We start from the raw sequence: 13,718 nt of genomic DNA, 5'->3' as shown, positions 1-13,718 counted from the left end.
GAGGGAGAGGGGTCCGGGAGGCGCCGGACGCCCGGGGTCGGGGGAGCGGGCGTGGGAGACGTCTGGACCTGCTGCCTCCGCTCCAGTGCTGGGCGGGGCTTCCTGGCCTCCCATGGGAGGAGGGAGAGACCCAGGGGGAGGGACCCACGGAGGGATGCGAGGGGGGCAGGAGTCAGCGCGTTGGAGACCTGGGCGAGGGAGACGCCGAGAGCTAGGCGCAGTGGGAGGGGGCGGGTGTAGAGGCTGAGGCACCGCCCAGAGCTCGCTGAGACAGAGACTGAGAACGCCCCCGGCCAGATTCCCCCCAGAGAGACCCGGGTAGGGACAGGGACAGAGAGACGCCTCCAGGGGCAGAGGCCCTGGGAGGCAAAAACCCCCAGGAGAGATTTACCCACCCCAGACGGAAAGCGCGGCTCAGAGTCGGACGACAGCAGACTGTCAGAGGACAACGCCCCCTAGGTCTCCTGGGAGACCCCGAAGCGACCCCGGGGGCAGCTCGGACCGCGTCCGGGCGAGGGTGACCTATCCTTGGTTGAGAGCGATGGGGACACAAGCCCTGCAGGGCTTCCTCTTTCTCCTCTTCCTCTCGCTGCTGCAGCCGCGTGGGGCCTCGGCTGGGAGCCTGCACAGTCCAGGTAAGTCCGGGCACGGCTGCTGGGCCGTGTTCACTACCCCCTCCTCGGCCTCCGCCCCCAGGGCCAGGCCCCCAAGGCTGGGGAGGGGGACAGAGCAGGTGGCCGGAGCAGCTGAGCAGCCCGAGGGCTCCCGCAGGGGCGGGTGCGGGGTCGCTGGCTGGGGTCCCAGGCGGGAGGTGGCATAGGGGCGCGAGGATGCCCGGCGTGGGTCCGGACCTCCCCAGGCCCCGCCTTTGCCGTGCAGGCCTGTCCGAATGCTTCCAGGTGAATGGGGCTGACTACCGCGGCCACCAAAACCGCACTGGCCCGCGCGGGGCGGGCCGCCCGTGCCTCTTCTGGGACCAGACGCAGCAACACAGCTACAGCAGCGCCAGCGACCCCCAGGGCCGCTGGGGGCTGGGCGCGCACAACTTCTGCCGGTGAGGGGCGGGGCCTGCGCTGGGGGCGAGGCTGGGCTCCCCATTGCAGGGATGGCCCGAGGCGGGGCCTCTGTGCGGGCGGGGTGGAGGTCTGCGGTGGACTGGCAGCCCAGCCGCCTGGAGAACCTGGGGGCGGGGCCAGAACGAGGGGCGGGGCAGGGCGGGGCGCGCGGAACCCTGGCGCAAAAGGGGTCCTCCTCAGGTGCGCAATTTCTGCAGAGCCTCAGTTCAGGGCCAGGAGAGAAACGGACCTGGGCACTCAAAGGACCCGTATGGGCGGGGCCTGGTCAGAGCGGGGCCCGAATGGGCGGGGCCTGGTCAGAGTGGGTCTCTTGTCATACAACTTATTTTGGGGTTCAGAGCCACAGCTACGGTCTGAGGCAGGATGCACCCAGCGGGAGGAGAGCCGCAAAGCTCAGGAGCTCACTCCTGCTTTTAAGTGGGGTTGGAGGCCAGGCGCGGTGGCTCAGCCTGTAATCCCAGCACTTTGGGAGGCCAAGGTGGGCGGATCATCTGAGGTCAGGAGTTCGAGATCAGCCTGGCTACCAAGGTGAAACCCCATTTCTACTAAAAATACAAAAAATTAGCGGGGCATGGTGGCGGGCGCCTGTAATCCCAGCTACTCAGGAGGCCGAGGCAGGAGAATCGCTTGAACCCGAGAGGCGGAGCTTGCAGTGAGCAGAGATCGCCCCACTGCACTCTAGCCTGGGTGACAGAGCGAGACTACATTTCAAAAAAAACAAATGTGGGGTTTGAGGGACGGAAGTGGCTGAGGCCCATGCCGGGTGGGGGTGCAGACTACAGATGGCCTGAAAGTCCTCATATATGGAGTCAAGTCTAGCAACAGCTGAAGCCTAAAAACAGCTCTCAAGTCCCCTTTAATGACTTCCCGCTGTCCACTCGAAAGTCGACGTCCAGTTCCTTCATCAGGCAGAGCTCTGCGTAGACAAAACTGGAATTTGTGGGTTGACAGCAGGGAGCACAGCCGCTCACAGGCACAGAGCCTTGAAGGCCACTTTCAGCATAGGCTGCGGGGCCCGGCCTGGGTTTGCTATTCTTGGGGTGGTGGGACCCCCCCACCTCCCTTCCACCCGCAGTAACCCAGACGGTGACGTGCAGCCGTGGTGCTACGTGGCTGAGACAGAGGAGGGCATCTACTGGCGCTATTGCGATATCCCCACCTGTCACAGTGAGTAGCGCGGCTGGACAGAGGTGGGAACGCTGCTGCATCTGGGAGGAGGGTTGTTTTTGGAGCCACGGAAGTCTGACTCTGCTCCCTCAGTGCCAGGCTACCTGGGATGCTTTGTGGACTCAGGGGCACCCCCAGCCCTCAGCGGCCCCAGCGGCACCTCCACGAAGCTCACGGTCCAGGTGTGCCTACGCTTCTGCCGCATGAAGGGGTACCAGGTACTGCTCACGGGCCCAGACCAGTGACCCCTAACCTGGACCTAAAGACCCCACTCAACTCCCAACACTCGGTTGCCAAACCCAGACACCGGTTTCTGAACCTCCAGCCCGATTCCTACCCCCACCCCAGGCCCCCACCACTTCACCCCTACACCAGCCCCTGCGCTGGGGTCACCCAGTCTGTGCTCCCAGCTGGCGGGCGTGGAGGCCGGTTACGCCTGCTTCTGTGGCTCTGAAAGCGACCTGGCCCGGGGACGCCTGGCCCCCGCCACCGACTGTGACCAGATCTGCTTCGGCCACCCTGGACAGCTGTGTGGCGGCGATGGGCGGCTGGGCGTCTATGAAGGTGAGGAGTGGGCGGGGACCAGGAGCCTGGGCGGGCCTCGAGGTGGGGCCTGGCCGGGCAGGGGAGCCGCCGTGTCGTGGGCCTCAGGGTCCTGACTGCCGGCCCCGCCCGCAGTGTCCGTGGGCTCCTGCCAGGGGAACTGGACGGCGCCTCAGGGCGTCATCTACTCCCCCGACTTCCCGGACGAGTATGGGCCGGACCGGAACTGCAGCTGGGCCCTGGGCCCGCCAGGCGCCGCGCTGGAGCTCACCTTCCGCCTCTTCGAGCTGGCCGACCCGCGCGACCGGCTGGAGCTGCGCGACGCGGCTTCCGGCAGCCTGCTCCGCGCCTTCGATGGCGCCCGCCCACCGCCGCCCGGGCCGCTGCGCCTGGGCACTGCCGCGCTGCTGCTCACCTTCCGAAGCGACGCGCGCGGCCACGCGCAAGGCTTCGCGCTCACCTACCGCGGTGAGCCCCAGCTCGGCGCGCCGTGCCCGCTGTTCCCACCCCGCTATCCCCACCCCGCCTCACGCCCCTCTCCGCAGGGCTGCAGGACGCCGCTGAGGACCCAGAGGCCTCCCAGGGCTCGGCCCAGACCCCCGCGGCGCCCCTCGACGGGGCCAACGTGAGCTGCAGCCCCAGGCCTGGGGCTCCGCCGGCCGCGATGGGGGGTGAGGCGGGCGCGCGGGACGGGAGTGAGTCAGGGAGCCGCCCCCTCGCGCCCATCCTCACCGCAGCCGTGTGCCCGCAGCCCGGGTCTTCTCGACGGTGACGGCTGTCTCGGTGCTGCTGCTGCTGCTCCTGGGGCTGCTGCGTCCGCTGCGCCGACGGTGCGGGGCGCTGGGGCAGGGCCTGAGGGCGGACCCGTGGTGGGGAGCTGGAGCCCCAGAAGGGAACAGAGCTAGGAAGGAACTCCTGGGTTCTTAAGGGAGCGAGGCTTTGGGTCCACGCACAGGATCGCGCGCGGGATCGCAGGTAGAGCAGGACGCTGCAGCGGGATTGGACGGGCTAGGCTGATGTCTGCTCCCTCTCTAGGAGCTGTCTGCTGGCTCCGGGAAAAGGGCCCCCGGCGCTGGGGCCTTCCAGGGGCCCCAGGAGAAGCTGGGCTGTGTGGTACCGACAGCCCCGAGGGGTGGCCTTGCCCTGCTCCCCGGGGAACCCCCAGGCTGAGGGTTCTGCCGCGGGCTATCGGCCTCTGAGTGCCTCCAGCCAGAGCTCCCTGCGCTCGCTCATCTCCGCTCTCTGACTCTGGGCCCCGAGGGTCCGCTGGACTCGCCACCAGCGAGATAGACACCTGCTGCGCCCTACCTCGGCCTTGCGCCTGTTTAGGGGAGCTCGGCCTCTGGTCGTCTTGGGGAGACCAGAAGTCGGACAGGAAACATCTGGTGCTATTATCTGGAACTTGGCCTGACCTTGGGGGTCCAGATGGTCCAGGCCCTCTCCAAGGACCTTTATGTGGGGGTGGACTCTGGTTTTAGAGGTCTTTGAACCACTCTGGGGGTGGTCCTGGACTGCCGTCCTCAGTGAGAGGTCACAGGTCAACAAAAACGGTCAAAAACACCCCCACAGATTTTGAATAAAGGATCTACTTTGGTACGGGCCTCGAAAGTTCTTCCGTGGTGGGAGGAGCATGTTAATGACCATACAGGCGCCGAGAGTTGCGTGTGTCCATGCAAATGAAGGGCGTTGCATGCAGACTTTGGTGGAGCTGCCTGGAATGCAGAGAAGGACCGAGAACACAGACGGGTGGGTAGGTGGAGTCCTGTAGAAGGCGGGAGTTGAAAGGGAGGAGGATCGTGGGCCGCATTGTGCTGAAGAAGGGGTGCCTTCACGGTCCCTGCTCATGGTGGACGGGGCGGAGGTCGACTTTCCTCCCCTGGCCTCCAGTCTATTTCCTGTCTGTCCTGGGCAGGGCCCCGCAAGGGTGCGCCTTGTGGGCGATAACTAGGAGCGAGTTGGGCCGAGCCCACGCTCCGAGAAGCCTGGCGCGAAGGGCAGGGCCTCTCCCGAGGGCTGCGGGCGCGTGAGGCACGCCTTCAGAGGCCTGGGTACCGTGGAGCGCCTTGCTGCACTCCGAAGTCCAACCGGCGGAAAGATCACTTTGAAGCGGGGGCGTACCGAATCTAGGCCGGACCCGTCCGGCAGCACCTTGGACAGAGCCCAGTCTGCAGGGTAGGGCTAGGTGGCAGGACTGTGCCCTCGAGGGTGGGTGCCCAAAGGTGCGGAGACCTGGGTGTCACGCGGAAAGCCTGGATGCACAGTTCTCAGGGACGCGAGGTGCCAGGGTCACTCTAGCGGAGCCCGCAGGATCCACAACGTTGGGTCGCAAGCCCACAGCCACCCCATGCAAATGAGGCTGGGATCGCGCACACTATGCTAGGAGGCGAGGCCTGGGCGGCCTCGGGGCGGAGCCTCCCCGCCGGCCGCGCCCATTGGCTCTCGCTGCGCCGACGTCAGGAGCCCAGCGCGCGAAACGCTGGCCGGCCGGCGGGGACTACGAGCCTGGGCGGAGCCTGGCGTCCCCTCCCGCGTCCGGCCGCGCCCGTCCTCCGGCTGCAGAAAGACTACCGGCCACCGCCGCCGCCGCCGCGAGCTGTCCCTGCGGCGCGTCTGCCTCGGCGGAGCCGACCGCAGTGCGCTCAGGCGTCCGGTGCGTCCCCAGCCTCCGCCCCGGCGCGGGGGCGTCCGACTCGCGCGTGCGCAGCGCGGGAGGGGCGCGGGCTGGGACCCCCTAACCAGCGCGTGCGCCGATCGAGCGCAAGGCGGCGGGTGGGCGCCGGGCAGTGATGGGCCTTCCCGCGCTGCGGCCCCACTGAGGAGGAGACTCGGGGACAGGAGGAGCACGGGCTGCCCGCGCGGTGCGGACCATGGCGTTCCTGGCCGGGCCGCGCCTGCTGGACTGGGCCAGCTCGCCGCCGCACCTGCAGTTCAATAAGTTCGTGCTGACCGGGTACCGGCCCGCCAGCAGCGGCTCGGGCTGCCTGCGCAGCCTCTTCTACCTGCACAACGAACTGGGCAACATCTACACGCACGGTGAGCCGCGTCCTGCAACGCGCTTCCCACACCCGCTGCCGCCCTGCCCACGTTGGGCCGGGGGCACTGAGGCCGAGGAGGGCCCCAGCGCACAAGTCCTGGGCTGCCCCGGCCCTGGCACGGCCAGTAGCCGCGGTGACAAAGCTGCCATTGTCCCGGGCCGCGCTGCCAGCTTCCGCTTTCCCGGCGGGTGGGGGCCGGGTCAGGAGAGGGGAGCAGAGTGGGGTCTGAGCCTGCTTAATCCCTCTGAGCCCCAGGGTTAGGGAGCTTGGTGTCCGGCCTCTGTAATCCCAACGCCCTGGGAACCCTCTCCTGCCACCACCCAGCCGAGAGATGTTGTTGACTGTGGTGAGGAGGGCCCTGGAGGAGCCTTCCAGCGCCGCCGTCCTGACGCCCCCGCCCCAAGCCGCTCTGTCTTGGGGCTCCGCCTGGTGGCGGCTCCTTCTTCCCCCAACAGACGCCCGGCCCCTCCTCCGCGCCCCGCGGAGCTCTGCTGACACAGCCCTGCCCGTCCTTGAGCTGCCCCAGGCGGGCAAGGGGCCCTGAGCGGCCGGGCCCAGCCTGGGTGCCTTTCTCGAGCTTTTGCCAGGCCACATCCCACGAGGGTGGGCAGCCTTCGGAGCCCCGTTTGGCCCTTGGGAGGCCAGTGCTAGAGGCCGGCAGGGAGGGATGGAGACTTCCCAGAAAGGGCTAGGCTGGAATCAAACTCCCCAGGGAGAGGTCTGGGGAGCTGGGACAAGCCCCTCGAAGCCCCCTTCCCTTCATTCTGGACTTGTCTTCCCCCGCCTGGCCTCACCCCTTTATAGAAGATAAAAAGGCCCAGTGCCTCCATTTGCCTGGACACTTATGGAGAGGGGAGGACTTGGGTTGGGAAGAGCAAGCCAAGTGGCCCCGGGCTGGCTTCACTGCTCATGTGTCCTCTTCACAACTCAGCTTGAGGTTTCGCTGCCTTAGTCTTCTCCTGTAACCTGCTTGTGTGGGGACAGCAGTGTGGGAGTGGGACGGTGCAGGCCTGTCCTCTGCCATTGCTTACCTGCTGGGCTCACCCGGGGCCGGTCACTGAGCCCCTCCAAGTCTGTTTCCTCACCTGCAAAGTGGGGATCATGGTCTCTGCTTCCCAGACCATCCTGAGCCATGATAAGTAACCAGTGTCAAGAGCCTTTTGCCCAGGGCCTGCCTCTGGCCAAGGCCAGGCCGCCAGCTGGATGACAGCATTACCTGGACCTGTCTTGCTCTGTGCTGTGTCTGGACCGTGGTCCCCTTCAGGACGCGACTGAAGCTATCTGGTAGATGACTGTCTCCCTCCCTAGGGCTGGCCCTGCTGGGCTTCCTAGTGCTGGTGCCAATGACCATGCCCTGGGGTCAGCTGGGCAAGGATGGCTGGCTGGGAGGCACACACTGCGTGGCCTGCCTTGCACCCCCCGCAGGCTCCGTGCTCTATCACCTCTTTATGTGCCACCAAGGGGGCAGCGCTGTGTACGCCCGGCTCCTCGCCCTGGACATGTGTGGGGTCTGCCTCGTCAACACCCTTGGTGAGTCAGGGCCCAAGGGATGGGAACTGGAGCCACTGGCAGGGGAGGCATGGGGCACGCATACAAGCCATGGGTAGGGAAGGGCGGGTGGACCCTCACACTGATGTGCCCTCTCCTGTTCTCTCCTCTTGTGCAGGGGCCCTGCCCATCATCCACTGCACCCTGGCCTGCAGGCCCTGGCTGCGCCCGGCTGCCCTGGTGGGCTACACTGTGTTGTCGGGTGTGGCCGGCTGGCGCGCTCTCACCGCCCCCTCTACCAGTGCTCGGCTCCGGGCATTTGGTTGGCAGGCTGCTGCCCGCCTACTAGTATTCGGGGCCCGGGGAGTGGGTCTGGGTTCAGGAGCTCCAGGCTCCCTGCCCTGCTACCTGCGCATGGACGCACTGGCGCTGCTTGGGGGACTGGTAAACGTAGCCCGCCTGCCTGAGCGCTGGGGACCTGGCCGCTTCGACTACTGGGGCAACTCCCACCAGATCATGCACCTGCTGAGCGTGGGCTCCATCCTGCAGCTGCACGCCGGCGTCGTGCCCGACCTGCTCTGGGCTGCCCACCACGCCTGTCCCCGGGACTGAGCTGTCATGCCAGCCTGCCCACAGCAGCCTCCTAGAGTTAGCAACACCAGGTGTTCCTCCCAACTCGTCTGCAAGGGGCTGGCTCCCTGGATGCTTCCAGCTCACGAGACGTCTCAGCAGGAGCCCTGTTCACCTGTTCTTCCCTGTGGACTGACCTCTCCCACCCATACCGTGGCGCTCCAACTTCCTTCCCTGCCTTTTTCCTCCAAGCTCCTGTTTTAGCGTGTCAGCTGGAAGGAAACCTTTCCCTCTTGGGACCTCTTTACCCTCTGTGACCTGTGGGGTTGGACCAGAGGGACTCTGGGGTCATGTCTTGCTCTGAGAAGTCCTGCCAGGCCACCAGCCCAGAGCCCTCACCCTATCCTGTTCCTCCCACCAGGCCTCTGGCCAGTCCCTTGGGCCCAGGCTTCCTGATCTCCATCTTTCTTCCCTGCATACCAGCCCTCCCAGCAGCCACAAGCTTGCCCACCCTGGCTCCCTGTGCCCAGAGACTATGGAGTAAGGCATTCAGGGCAAAAGGACCACGGGGCCATGGACCCTTCTTATACCAGCTGGCCATAGGCACAAGGGCTGCAGCTGCTGCTTCCAGGAAACTGGCACCGGGAGCTCACTGGCCTCGGATCCTGGGACCCCTGGGCCGTGCCTGCCCTCCACCTTGAGTGCCATACTCCAACAGCTCCAGGTGCCCACCAGGGATGTGCCTGCTCAGGAAACCTCTTTGCTCCACACAGCATGGGGCTTCAGCTGCTGGCCCAAGGCCAGGAGCGCTGGGTTCTGCAGCAGGGCTCAGCCTCAGGGGCGTAAGACCCTGGATGACATCAATAAAGGGACAGGAAGGGCCATGTTGCCACATGAGCAAGCTTGGGTGCTCCCAAGGTTCAAATACTTTTTATTAGACATGGCCAGGCAGAGAAGACCATGGGAGTTCCTGAGGGGCCCCAGCTTTCAAGGGCAACGGGAGAGACACAGGATAAAAGGTTAAAAATGCAGAGGCAGAGCCTGGGGCTCAGGTTGGGTCTAGGGTGTCCTCAAACAGGCTGAGGAGGTTCCGAGGCTCAAAGGAGGGGAAGGAGCCCCGAGGAGGCTCTGAGTCGATGTCACTTAGGTCCAGGGCATCCCTGGGAGGAGAGAGTAGTGACACTCAGGATCCAAAACCCAGCCCTGCCCACCCCAGCCCCTGGACCTGCTTACCTGGGTGTGCACCTGCTCCGGGGGGTGGAGGTGCTCCCCACAGTCCGGGCCAGGACAGCCTCAGGGGAGAGTGAGGGCCTGCAGGAGGGCGGGCGAGACAAGGAGGGTGTCCAGGGCTAGGGAGTGCCGGATGAAACCAGCTCTGTCCCTAAGCAGGCTCCAGGCTCCGCTGACAAACAGGCAGGGAGCCACGGTCAGGGACAATAAAAACTTGGTGCACTCTGAAAGCAGCACTTGGACAGCCTTCAAAGTCCTTCCATCTGGCTGCGCTCCAAGGCCCCCTCTGTCCTTTTCAGAACACATGGACTTTGACTGAGGCGGATTTGAAGTAAACTTTTAGTAAATGTAAGCCTTTCTGGAACTTCTTGTCTGCTATCTAGTGCCCCCGAGGGATGAGGTGACGTGTTTGTAAGGAAGGGGCTAACAGCAGAGTCCCCAAAAGCTGTCTGCCCTGAGCGTGTGGTTTCCTAATTACAGCCTCTCACTCAGACACCAGGCCCCAGGGACCAAGGACTTGTTCCCAGGGCAGGGCTCCCCAGACTCCAGAGGCTTTCTCTTCCCAGAGAAGGGACAATGTTTTATCCCTGGGCACTGGCAGCCTCCACTGGGGTCGGGGCTGTGTGGCCAGCCACTCCCTGGGGTGCTGGTGCCCTAAGTGTGAAGCCATGCCCTGAACAGCCAGTACACATGCCCAGCTGCATTGAGCCTGGCCAGGCTGCACCCCACCAGTCTTGGTTCCCTTCCCCAGGATGTGATGGGGGCCAGGTTTGTGGGAGTGGTCCCCATTCACCACAAATCTCCATGGAGCCCCAGTGATATCCCCCACCTTCCCCCCAGCCCCCGATACCATGCACTCGAACCCACCCTAGGCTGTCATCATCCCAGTTGCTGGAGAGGCTGCTGTCCAGGAGCAAACTGCAGGGTGGTGAGCCAGGCGGGGTGGCTGGTGGGCCCAGGGGCTGTAGCCAGCTGGCAGGGTGAGCCAGCCCATGCCAGAGCCAGCAGAGCAGGGCAAGCAGGGCCTGTTGGGGAGAGGAGCTCAGGATGTGGGCGGGCTGACCTCTGGGGCTAGGGAGCAGGGCAGGCAGCCGCCACTGTTGGGAGCTTACCTGCCACAGGGCCCACCCTCGGCTCAGGGCCTCCGCTGCCACGCACCACAGCACACCCCAAGGCCGAGGCTGCCTCAACACAGGCAGTGCCAGCAGGGCCTCGGCCGTGGCCCGCAGCTTGGGGTCCGGCTCCAGCATCATGACAAGGACAGAACGCAGCTCGGAAGACAGACCTGCCCATGAGGAAGGGCCACATCGGGGTCCCAGAACACCGACTGCACCAAGCCCAGCAGTGCCTCCATGGCCAGCCACTATCTCCTCAGGGGCCCGTGGCAGCACCCCCACCCGCCCTCACCCACTCACCGGCAGTGAACTCAGGGGGCAGGTAGCCCTGGCGCAGCTGCTGCCAGCCCTCCCCACCGTGGGGCAGCTCCATGTTGCATGCCACTTCCAGGATGGTGAGGCCCAGACTGGCAGGGACAGGATGGGGACAGAAGGGGGCAGGGTTGGCCCTGGGACACAGACCCAGTCCCGGGCTGCCTCTTGGAGGTGGGTGGGAGAGGGCTGCTGTCTTCATCAGTCAGGGAGGGGCGGAAGCAGGGGGAAGGGAGGCCCCAACAGGCCTGATCATGAACCCTGGGCAGGATGGGGACATCATGCAATATGGGCTCTGTGCCCAGGGAGCCCACATGCCACAGTGGTGAGTCCTCCCAGTGCCCTGATGGACAGGCACCACAGTTACTGCTGGCAGGTATTACTATCCTGATGATCAGGACAGTGGTTACCAGTGTGGACCCTGGAACCCAGTGCCTAGGGCCAGTCTCAGCTGTGCCACCTGCTAGCAGCGGGCTCCGGCAAGGCCCTTAACCTGGCTGTAAATGGAGTGACAATTGTTTCTCCTGTGGAGCTGTGAGGAGGCAAGTTACACAAAGTGGCTCTGGAGGGTTCGAGGCTCACAGGCAGCCTGACCAGAGACCCCCTCCGCTGGAGGGCAGGGATGGCGTCTCAGCCTTGTGGCTCTGAGGCCGGGTGTCCTGGGCTAGGGTGGAGCTTCCCTCCTGGGGAATGGAGCTTCCGTCCCAGGAAGGGCCTCCCACAGCCTGCCAAACACCTGGCATGCCCTGGTCCCCACCTGAACACATCCGCTGCTGTCCCATAGGAGCCCTGCAGCAGCTCGGGGGCCATGTAGCGGGGGTCTCCCTCCTGGACCTCACCAGCTCCTGCTGTACCCAGCTCCACCAGCAGTCCGAAGTCACCCAGCTTGCAGCGGCCCCGGGGCCCCAGGAAGATGTTGGCAGGCTTGACATCAAGGTGCACCAGGCCCTGGCCGTGCAGGTGGGCCAGGGCAAGCAGCGTGTCCCGCAGGTAGCCCCAGACCTGGGCCTCAGGCAGGCTGGCGCCCCAGGCCTCACAGTGTTGCTGCAGGCTGGGCCCGCACAGCTCCGTCTGCAGGTACAGGATGCCGCCCTCCTCCCAGGCCTGCTCTAGCCTCACGCAGCATGGGTGCTGCCCCACCTTCTCGTGGCTGCCCACCTCGGCCAGCTTGCGAGCCCGGTCCTTGGGGCCCCGGAATGGTGACATGGAACGCTTTACCGCATACAGCCGGCCGTCCTCCTTGGAGCGCACCTGGAAGGGAGGTGGTACCCGCGCAGAGTGAGGGTGAGCCACAAGTGGCGCAATCACGTAGGGGGACAACCTGGCAGACCCCATTAAGGGTTCACACATGGGGCACAGTGGTGTAGCTGGCATCTGTCTCAGACCCCTGCCCAGGGCAATAGCAAAACCAGACAAACCTCCATCCCTGGGGCTGGGTCTGTGGAGACCTAGCGATGGAGGAGCCAGGGCCGACATGCACTGACCCCAGGGGACCTCTCAGATGTGTCACGAGGTGGAAAAAGCAGCTGCAGAACAACACAGGCAGCCTGGGCTGTGGTATGAAAAGTGGGCTCCCCTGTGAGAAAGCGGACCTGAGGGCCAATGTTGTTTGTACTTTTTAACAAAATTGTCTTCATATAGGACTCATACAAGGGAAAACTACTCTTCAAAAGAAAATATAAATGACTGGAAACTGTGTTTAAGAAAAACAAGGTGGCAGGCAGGGGGTAGCTCAAAGCCTGCCAGCCTGGGGAGGGCTGGCCAGGCACTGCACTCAGGGCCAGTGCCAGAGGCTGGGCCGACTCGCCAAGGACCCTGCACAGCTGGCGCCAGGGCAGGAGGAGATGGCACAGGGGCTGCTGCAGGGCGTGCCAGGCTCTGGACAAGGGGCCAGTATGCACAGAGCAACCCCTGGAGAGGCCTGCATTGGGGGTGATGGGAGTAGCTAAGTCAAATGTGGAGGGGGCCTGTGAGCCCAGCAGGGACAGGCTGTAGGGAACGGAAGGGGATCAGGCTGCCCAGGACCCTGCCCTGCCAAGGGAGTTGGAGAGACACAAAGGAGATCCCCCAGATGGGCCTGGAAGCCGTCCCCTCACTCACCTTGAAGACCTCTCCGTAGGAGCCGTGGCCCAGGCGGCTGAGCCTCTGGAAGCTCTGCTGGAAGAAGGACTCTGGCCGGCTTGGGTCATACCCAGGGCTCTGCAGAGTCTTTGAGGCCTCACCCCGGAATGACACCCGCCGGGGCTGCAGCTGGTGCCAGCCTGGGGTCCGAGGAGGGAAGAGGCGGCTGATGGGGATGATGCCCTTGGCAGGGGGGGGAGGTGGGAGGCTCCGGCTGAGCCCCCTGGGCCTCTTGAGGGAGAATCCAGGTTCTGCGTGGTGGAAGTAGGCTGGGACTGGGATGGGAGTGTCACTCAGAGGTGGCGGGGTGCCCTCCGTGGGCACGGGCATGGCCAGTGCAGGAGGCCCTGGGGGCAGAGACAGAGGCTGAGTACAGGGCAGCGTGTCCACTCTGATACCACCTGGCCCTGTGGTCCCAAAGAGGCCACAGAAGAGAGCTATGTCTATACCACACACTTATTCTACTTTAAACGGCCATGGGAGCAATAAGCACCTACCAAGAAAAGGCAGAGGACAAATTCATACTCACCTGCCCACCAGGCTGTTGTATTTTAGAGATGATAGAAACATAAGAGGAAAACCATGGGGCCCGTGTTCTTGAGGGTCTTGCAGTCGCGTAGAGAGGTTAAGACTAAGGCGGTTTGGAGTCAGACGGGCTGCGCCTGCATCCCTGCCCTCGTCACGGCCAGCTCTTTGACCCTAAACTACACAACCTCTTCCGAGACTACACGGGCCCACGATCCCTTATCTCCAATTCCAAAGTGAAAACCCAGAATTCCTCAAGTGCCTTTCTTTTTCGTAACTGTCGTGCCAAAACCCAGTTAGCGGTGTCCACTTCCTGAATGGCAGTGTGTGCAGCTCCGTGAACCCCTGCCCCAGTGAAACAGCACAACTGGTGACGATTATTCAAAAGCAAGCACTGAAAGCCTCTGGGCATGGTGCCCAGGGCACACAGCAAACAAAGGTTTACACAAGAAAACCTGCCAAGGCCTCGGAATAACGGCAAGCCTGTTGGCACCTGAGCCATGACACTCCTGCCCTCCCACCTCCAGCACCCCTCT

The 13,718-nt window shown here is 64.4% G+C and overlaps 3 protein-coding genes across 7 annotated transcripts in view; 2 read left to right on the top strand and 1 right to left on the bottom strand.

Annotated features, from left to right (window-relative positions):
- The first annotated feature begins 238 nt into the window (after positions 1–238).
- KREMEN2 (kringle containing transmembrane protein 2) lies at positions 239–4,515 on the top strand. Of its 2 annotated transcripts, XM_032145346.2 has the most exons (9): positions 239–635; positions 880–1,054; positions 2,152–2,243; positions 2,337–2,461; positions 2,654–2,807; positions 2,922–3,254; positions 3,332–3,457; positions 3,538–3,616; positions 3,822–4,515. In XM_032145346.2, exons 1-9 carry the CDS (start codon positions 542–544, stop codon positions 4,030–4,032), a joined length of 1,389 nt encoding a protein of 462 aa, XP_032001237.1. In that variant the 5' UTR covers positions 239–541; the 3' UTR covers positions 4,033–4,515. The 2 variants fall into 2 exon arrangements, with proteins under 2 accessions (XP_032001237.1, XP_032001238.1); XM_032145347.2 differs by lacking the exon at positions 3,538–3,616 and having other exon boundaries at positions 3,822–3,985.
- Positions 4,516–5,343: 828 nt separating this feature from the next.
- On the top strand, positions 5,344–8,774 carry PAQR4 (progestin and adipoQ receptor family member 4). The gene is made up of 3 exons (XM_032145345.2): positions 5,344–5,819; positions 7,130–7,351; positions 7,488–8,774. Exons 1-3 carry the CDS (start codon positions 5,654–5,656, stop codon positions 7,919–7,921), a joined length of 822 nt encoding a protein of 273 aa, XP_032001236.1. The 5' UTR covers positions 5,344–5,653; the 3' UTR covers positions 7,922–8,774.
- An 8-nt stretch (positions 8,775–8,782) lies between these two features.
- The window catches only part of PKMYT1 (protein kinase, membrane associated tyrosine/threonine 1), a 13,484-nt gene continuing 8,548 nt past the window's right edge, over positions 8,783–13,718 (bottom strand). For 3 of the 4 annotated variants that reach the window (XM_058434051.1, XM_032145343.2, XM_032145342.2), the window contains 7 exons: positions 12,637–13,004; positions 11,294–11,787; positions 10,525–10,631; positions 10,222–10,394; positions 9,977–10,134; positions 9,113–9,190; positions 8,783–9,039 (listed from right to left, as the gene is read on the bottom strand). In XM_058434051.1, coding sequence (XP_058290034.1) covers positions 8,928–9,039; positions 9,113–9,190; positions 9,977–10,134; positions 10,222–10,394; positions 10,525–10,631; positions 11,294–11,787; positions 12,637–12,987 — 1,473 coding nt within the window. In that variant the 5' untranslated portion in view covers positions 12,988–13,004 and the 3' untranslated portion in view covers positions 8,783–8,927. Of the gene's footprint in view, positions 9,229–9,976; positions 10,135–10,221; positions 10,395–10,524; positions 10,632–11,293; positions 11,788–12,636; positions 13,005–13,718 lie in introns of all 4 variants that reach the window. The other variant, XM_058434052.1, reaches the window with a different exon arrangement.

Source organism: Hylobates moloch, unplaced genomic scaffold, assembly GCF_009828535.3.
Source record: "Hylobates moloch isolate HMO894 unplaced genomic scaffold, HMol_V3 SCAFFOLD_23, whole genome shotgun sequence".
NCBI lineage: Eukaryota > Metazoa > Chordata > Mammalia > Primates > Hylobatidae > Hylobates > Hylobates moloch.
The sequence above is the reverse complement of the archived record's forward strand: the minus strand, read 5'-3'. Positions and strand labels throughout refer to the sequence as shown.

Excerpts from the sequence above, each read along its gene's own strand:
- KREMEN2 (XM_032145346.2), top strand. The coding sequence starts at position 542 with ATGGGGACACAAGCCCTGCAGGGCTTCCTCTTTCTCCTCTTCCTCTCG. Across the intron at positions 1,055-2,151 it reads GGCGCGCACAACTTCTGCCG|TAACCCAGACGGTGACGTGC; the intron begins GTGAGGGGCGGG and ends TTCCACCCGCAG. Across the intron at positions 3,617-3,821 it reads CTGCGTCCGCTGCGCCGACG|GAGCTGTCTGCTGGCTCCGG; the intron begins GTGCGGGGCGCT and ends CTCCCTCTCTAG.
- PAQR4 (XM_032145345.2), top strand. The coding sequence starts at position 5,654 with ATGGCGTTCCTGGCCGGGCCGCGCCTGCTGGACTGGGCCAGCTCGCCG. Across the intron at positions 5,820-7,129 it reads GGGCAACATCTACACGCACG|GGCTGGCCCTGCTGGGCTTC; the intron begins GTGAGCCGCGTC and ends CTCCCTCCCTAG. Across the intron at positions 7,352-7,487 it reads CTGCCTCGTCAACACCCTTG|GGGCCCTGCCCATCATCCAC; the intron begins GTGAGTCAGGGC and ends CCTCTTGTGCAG.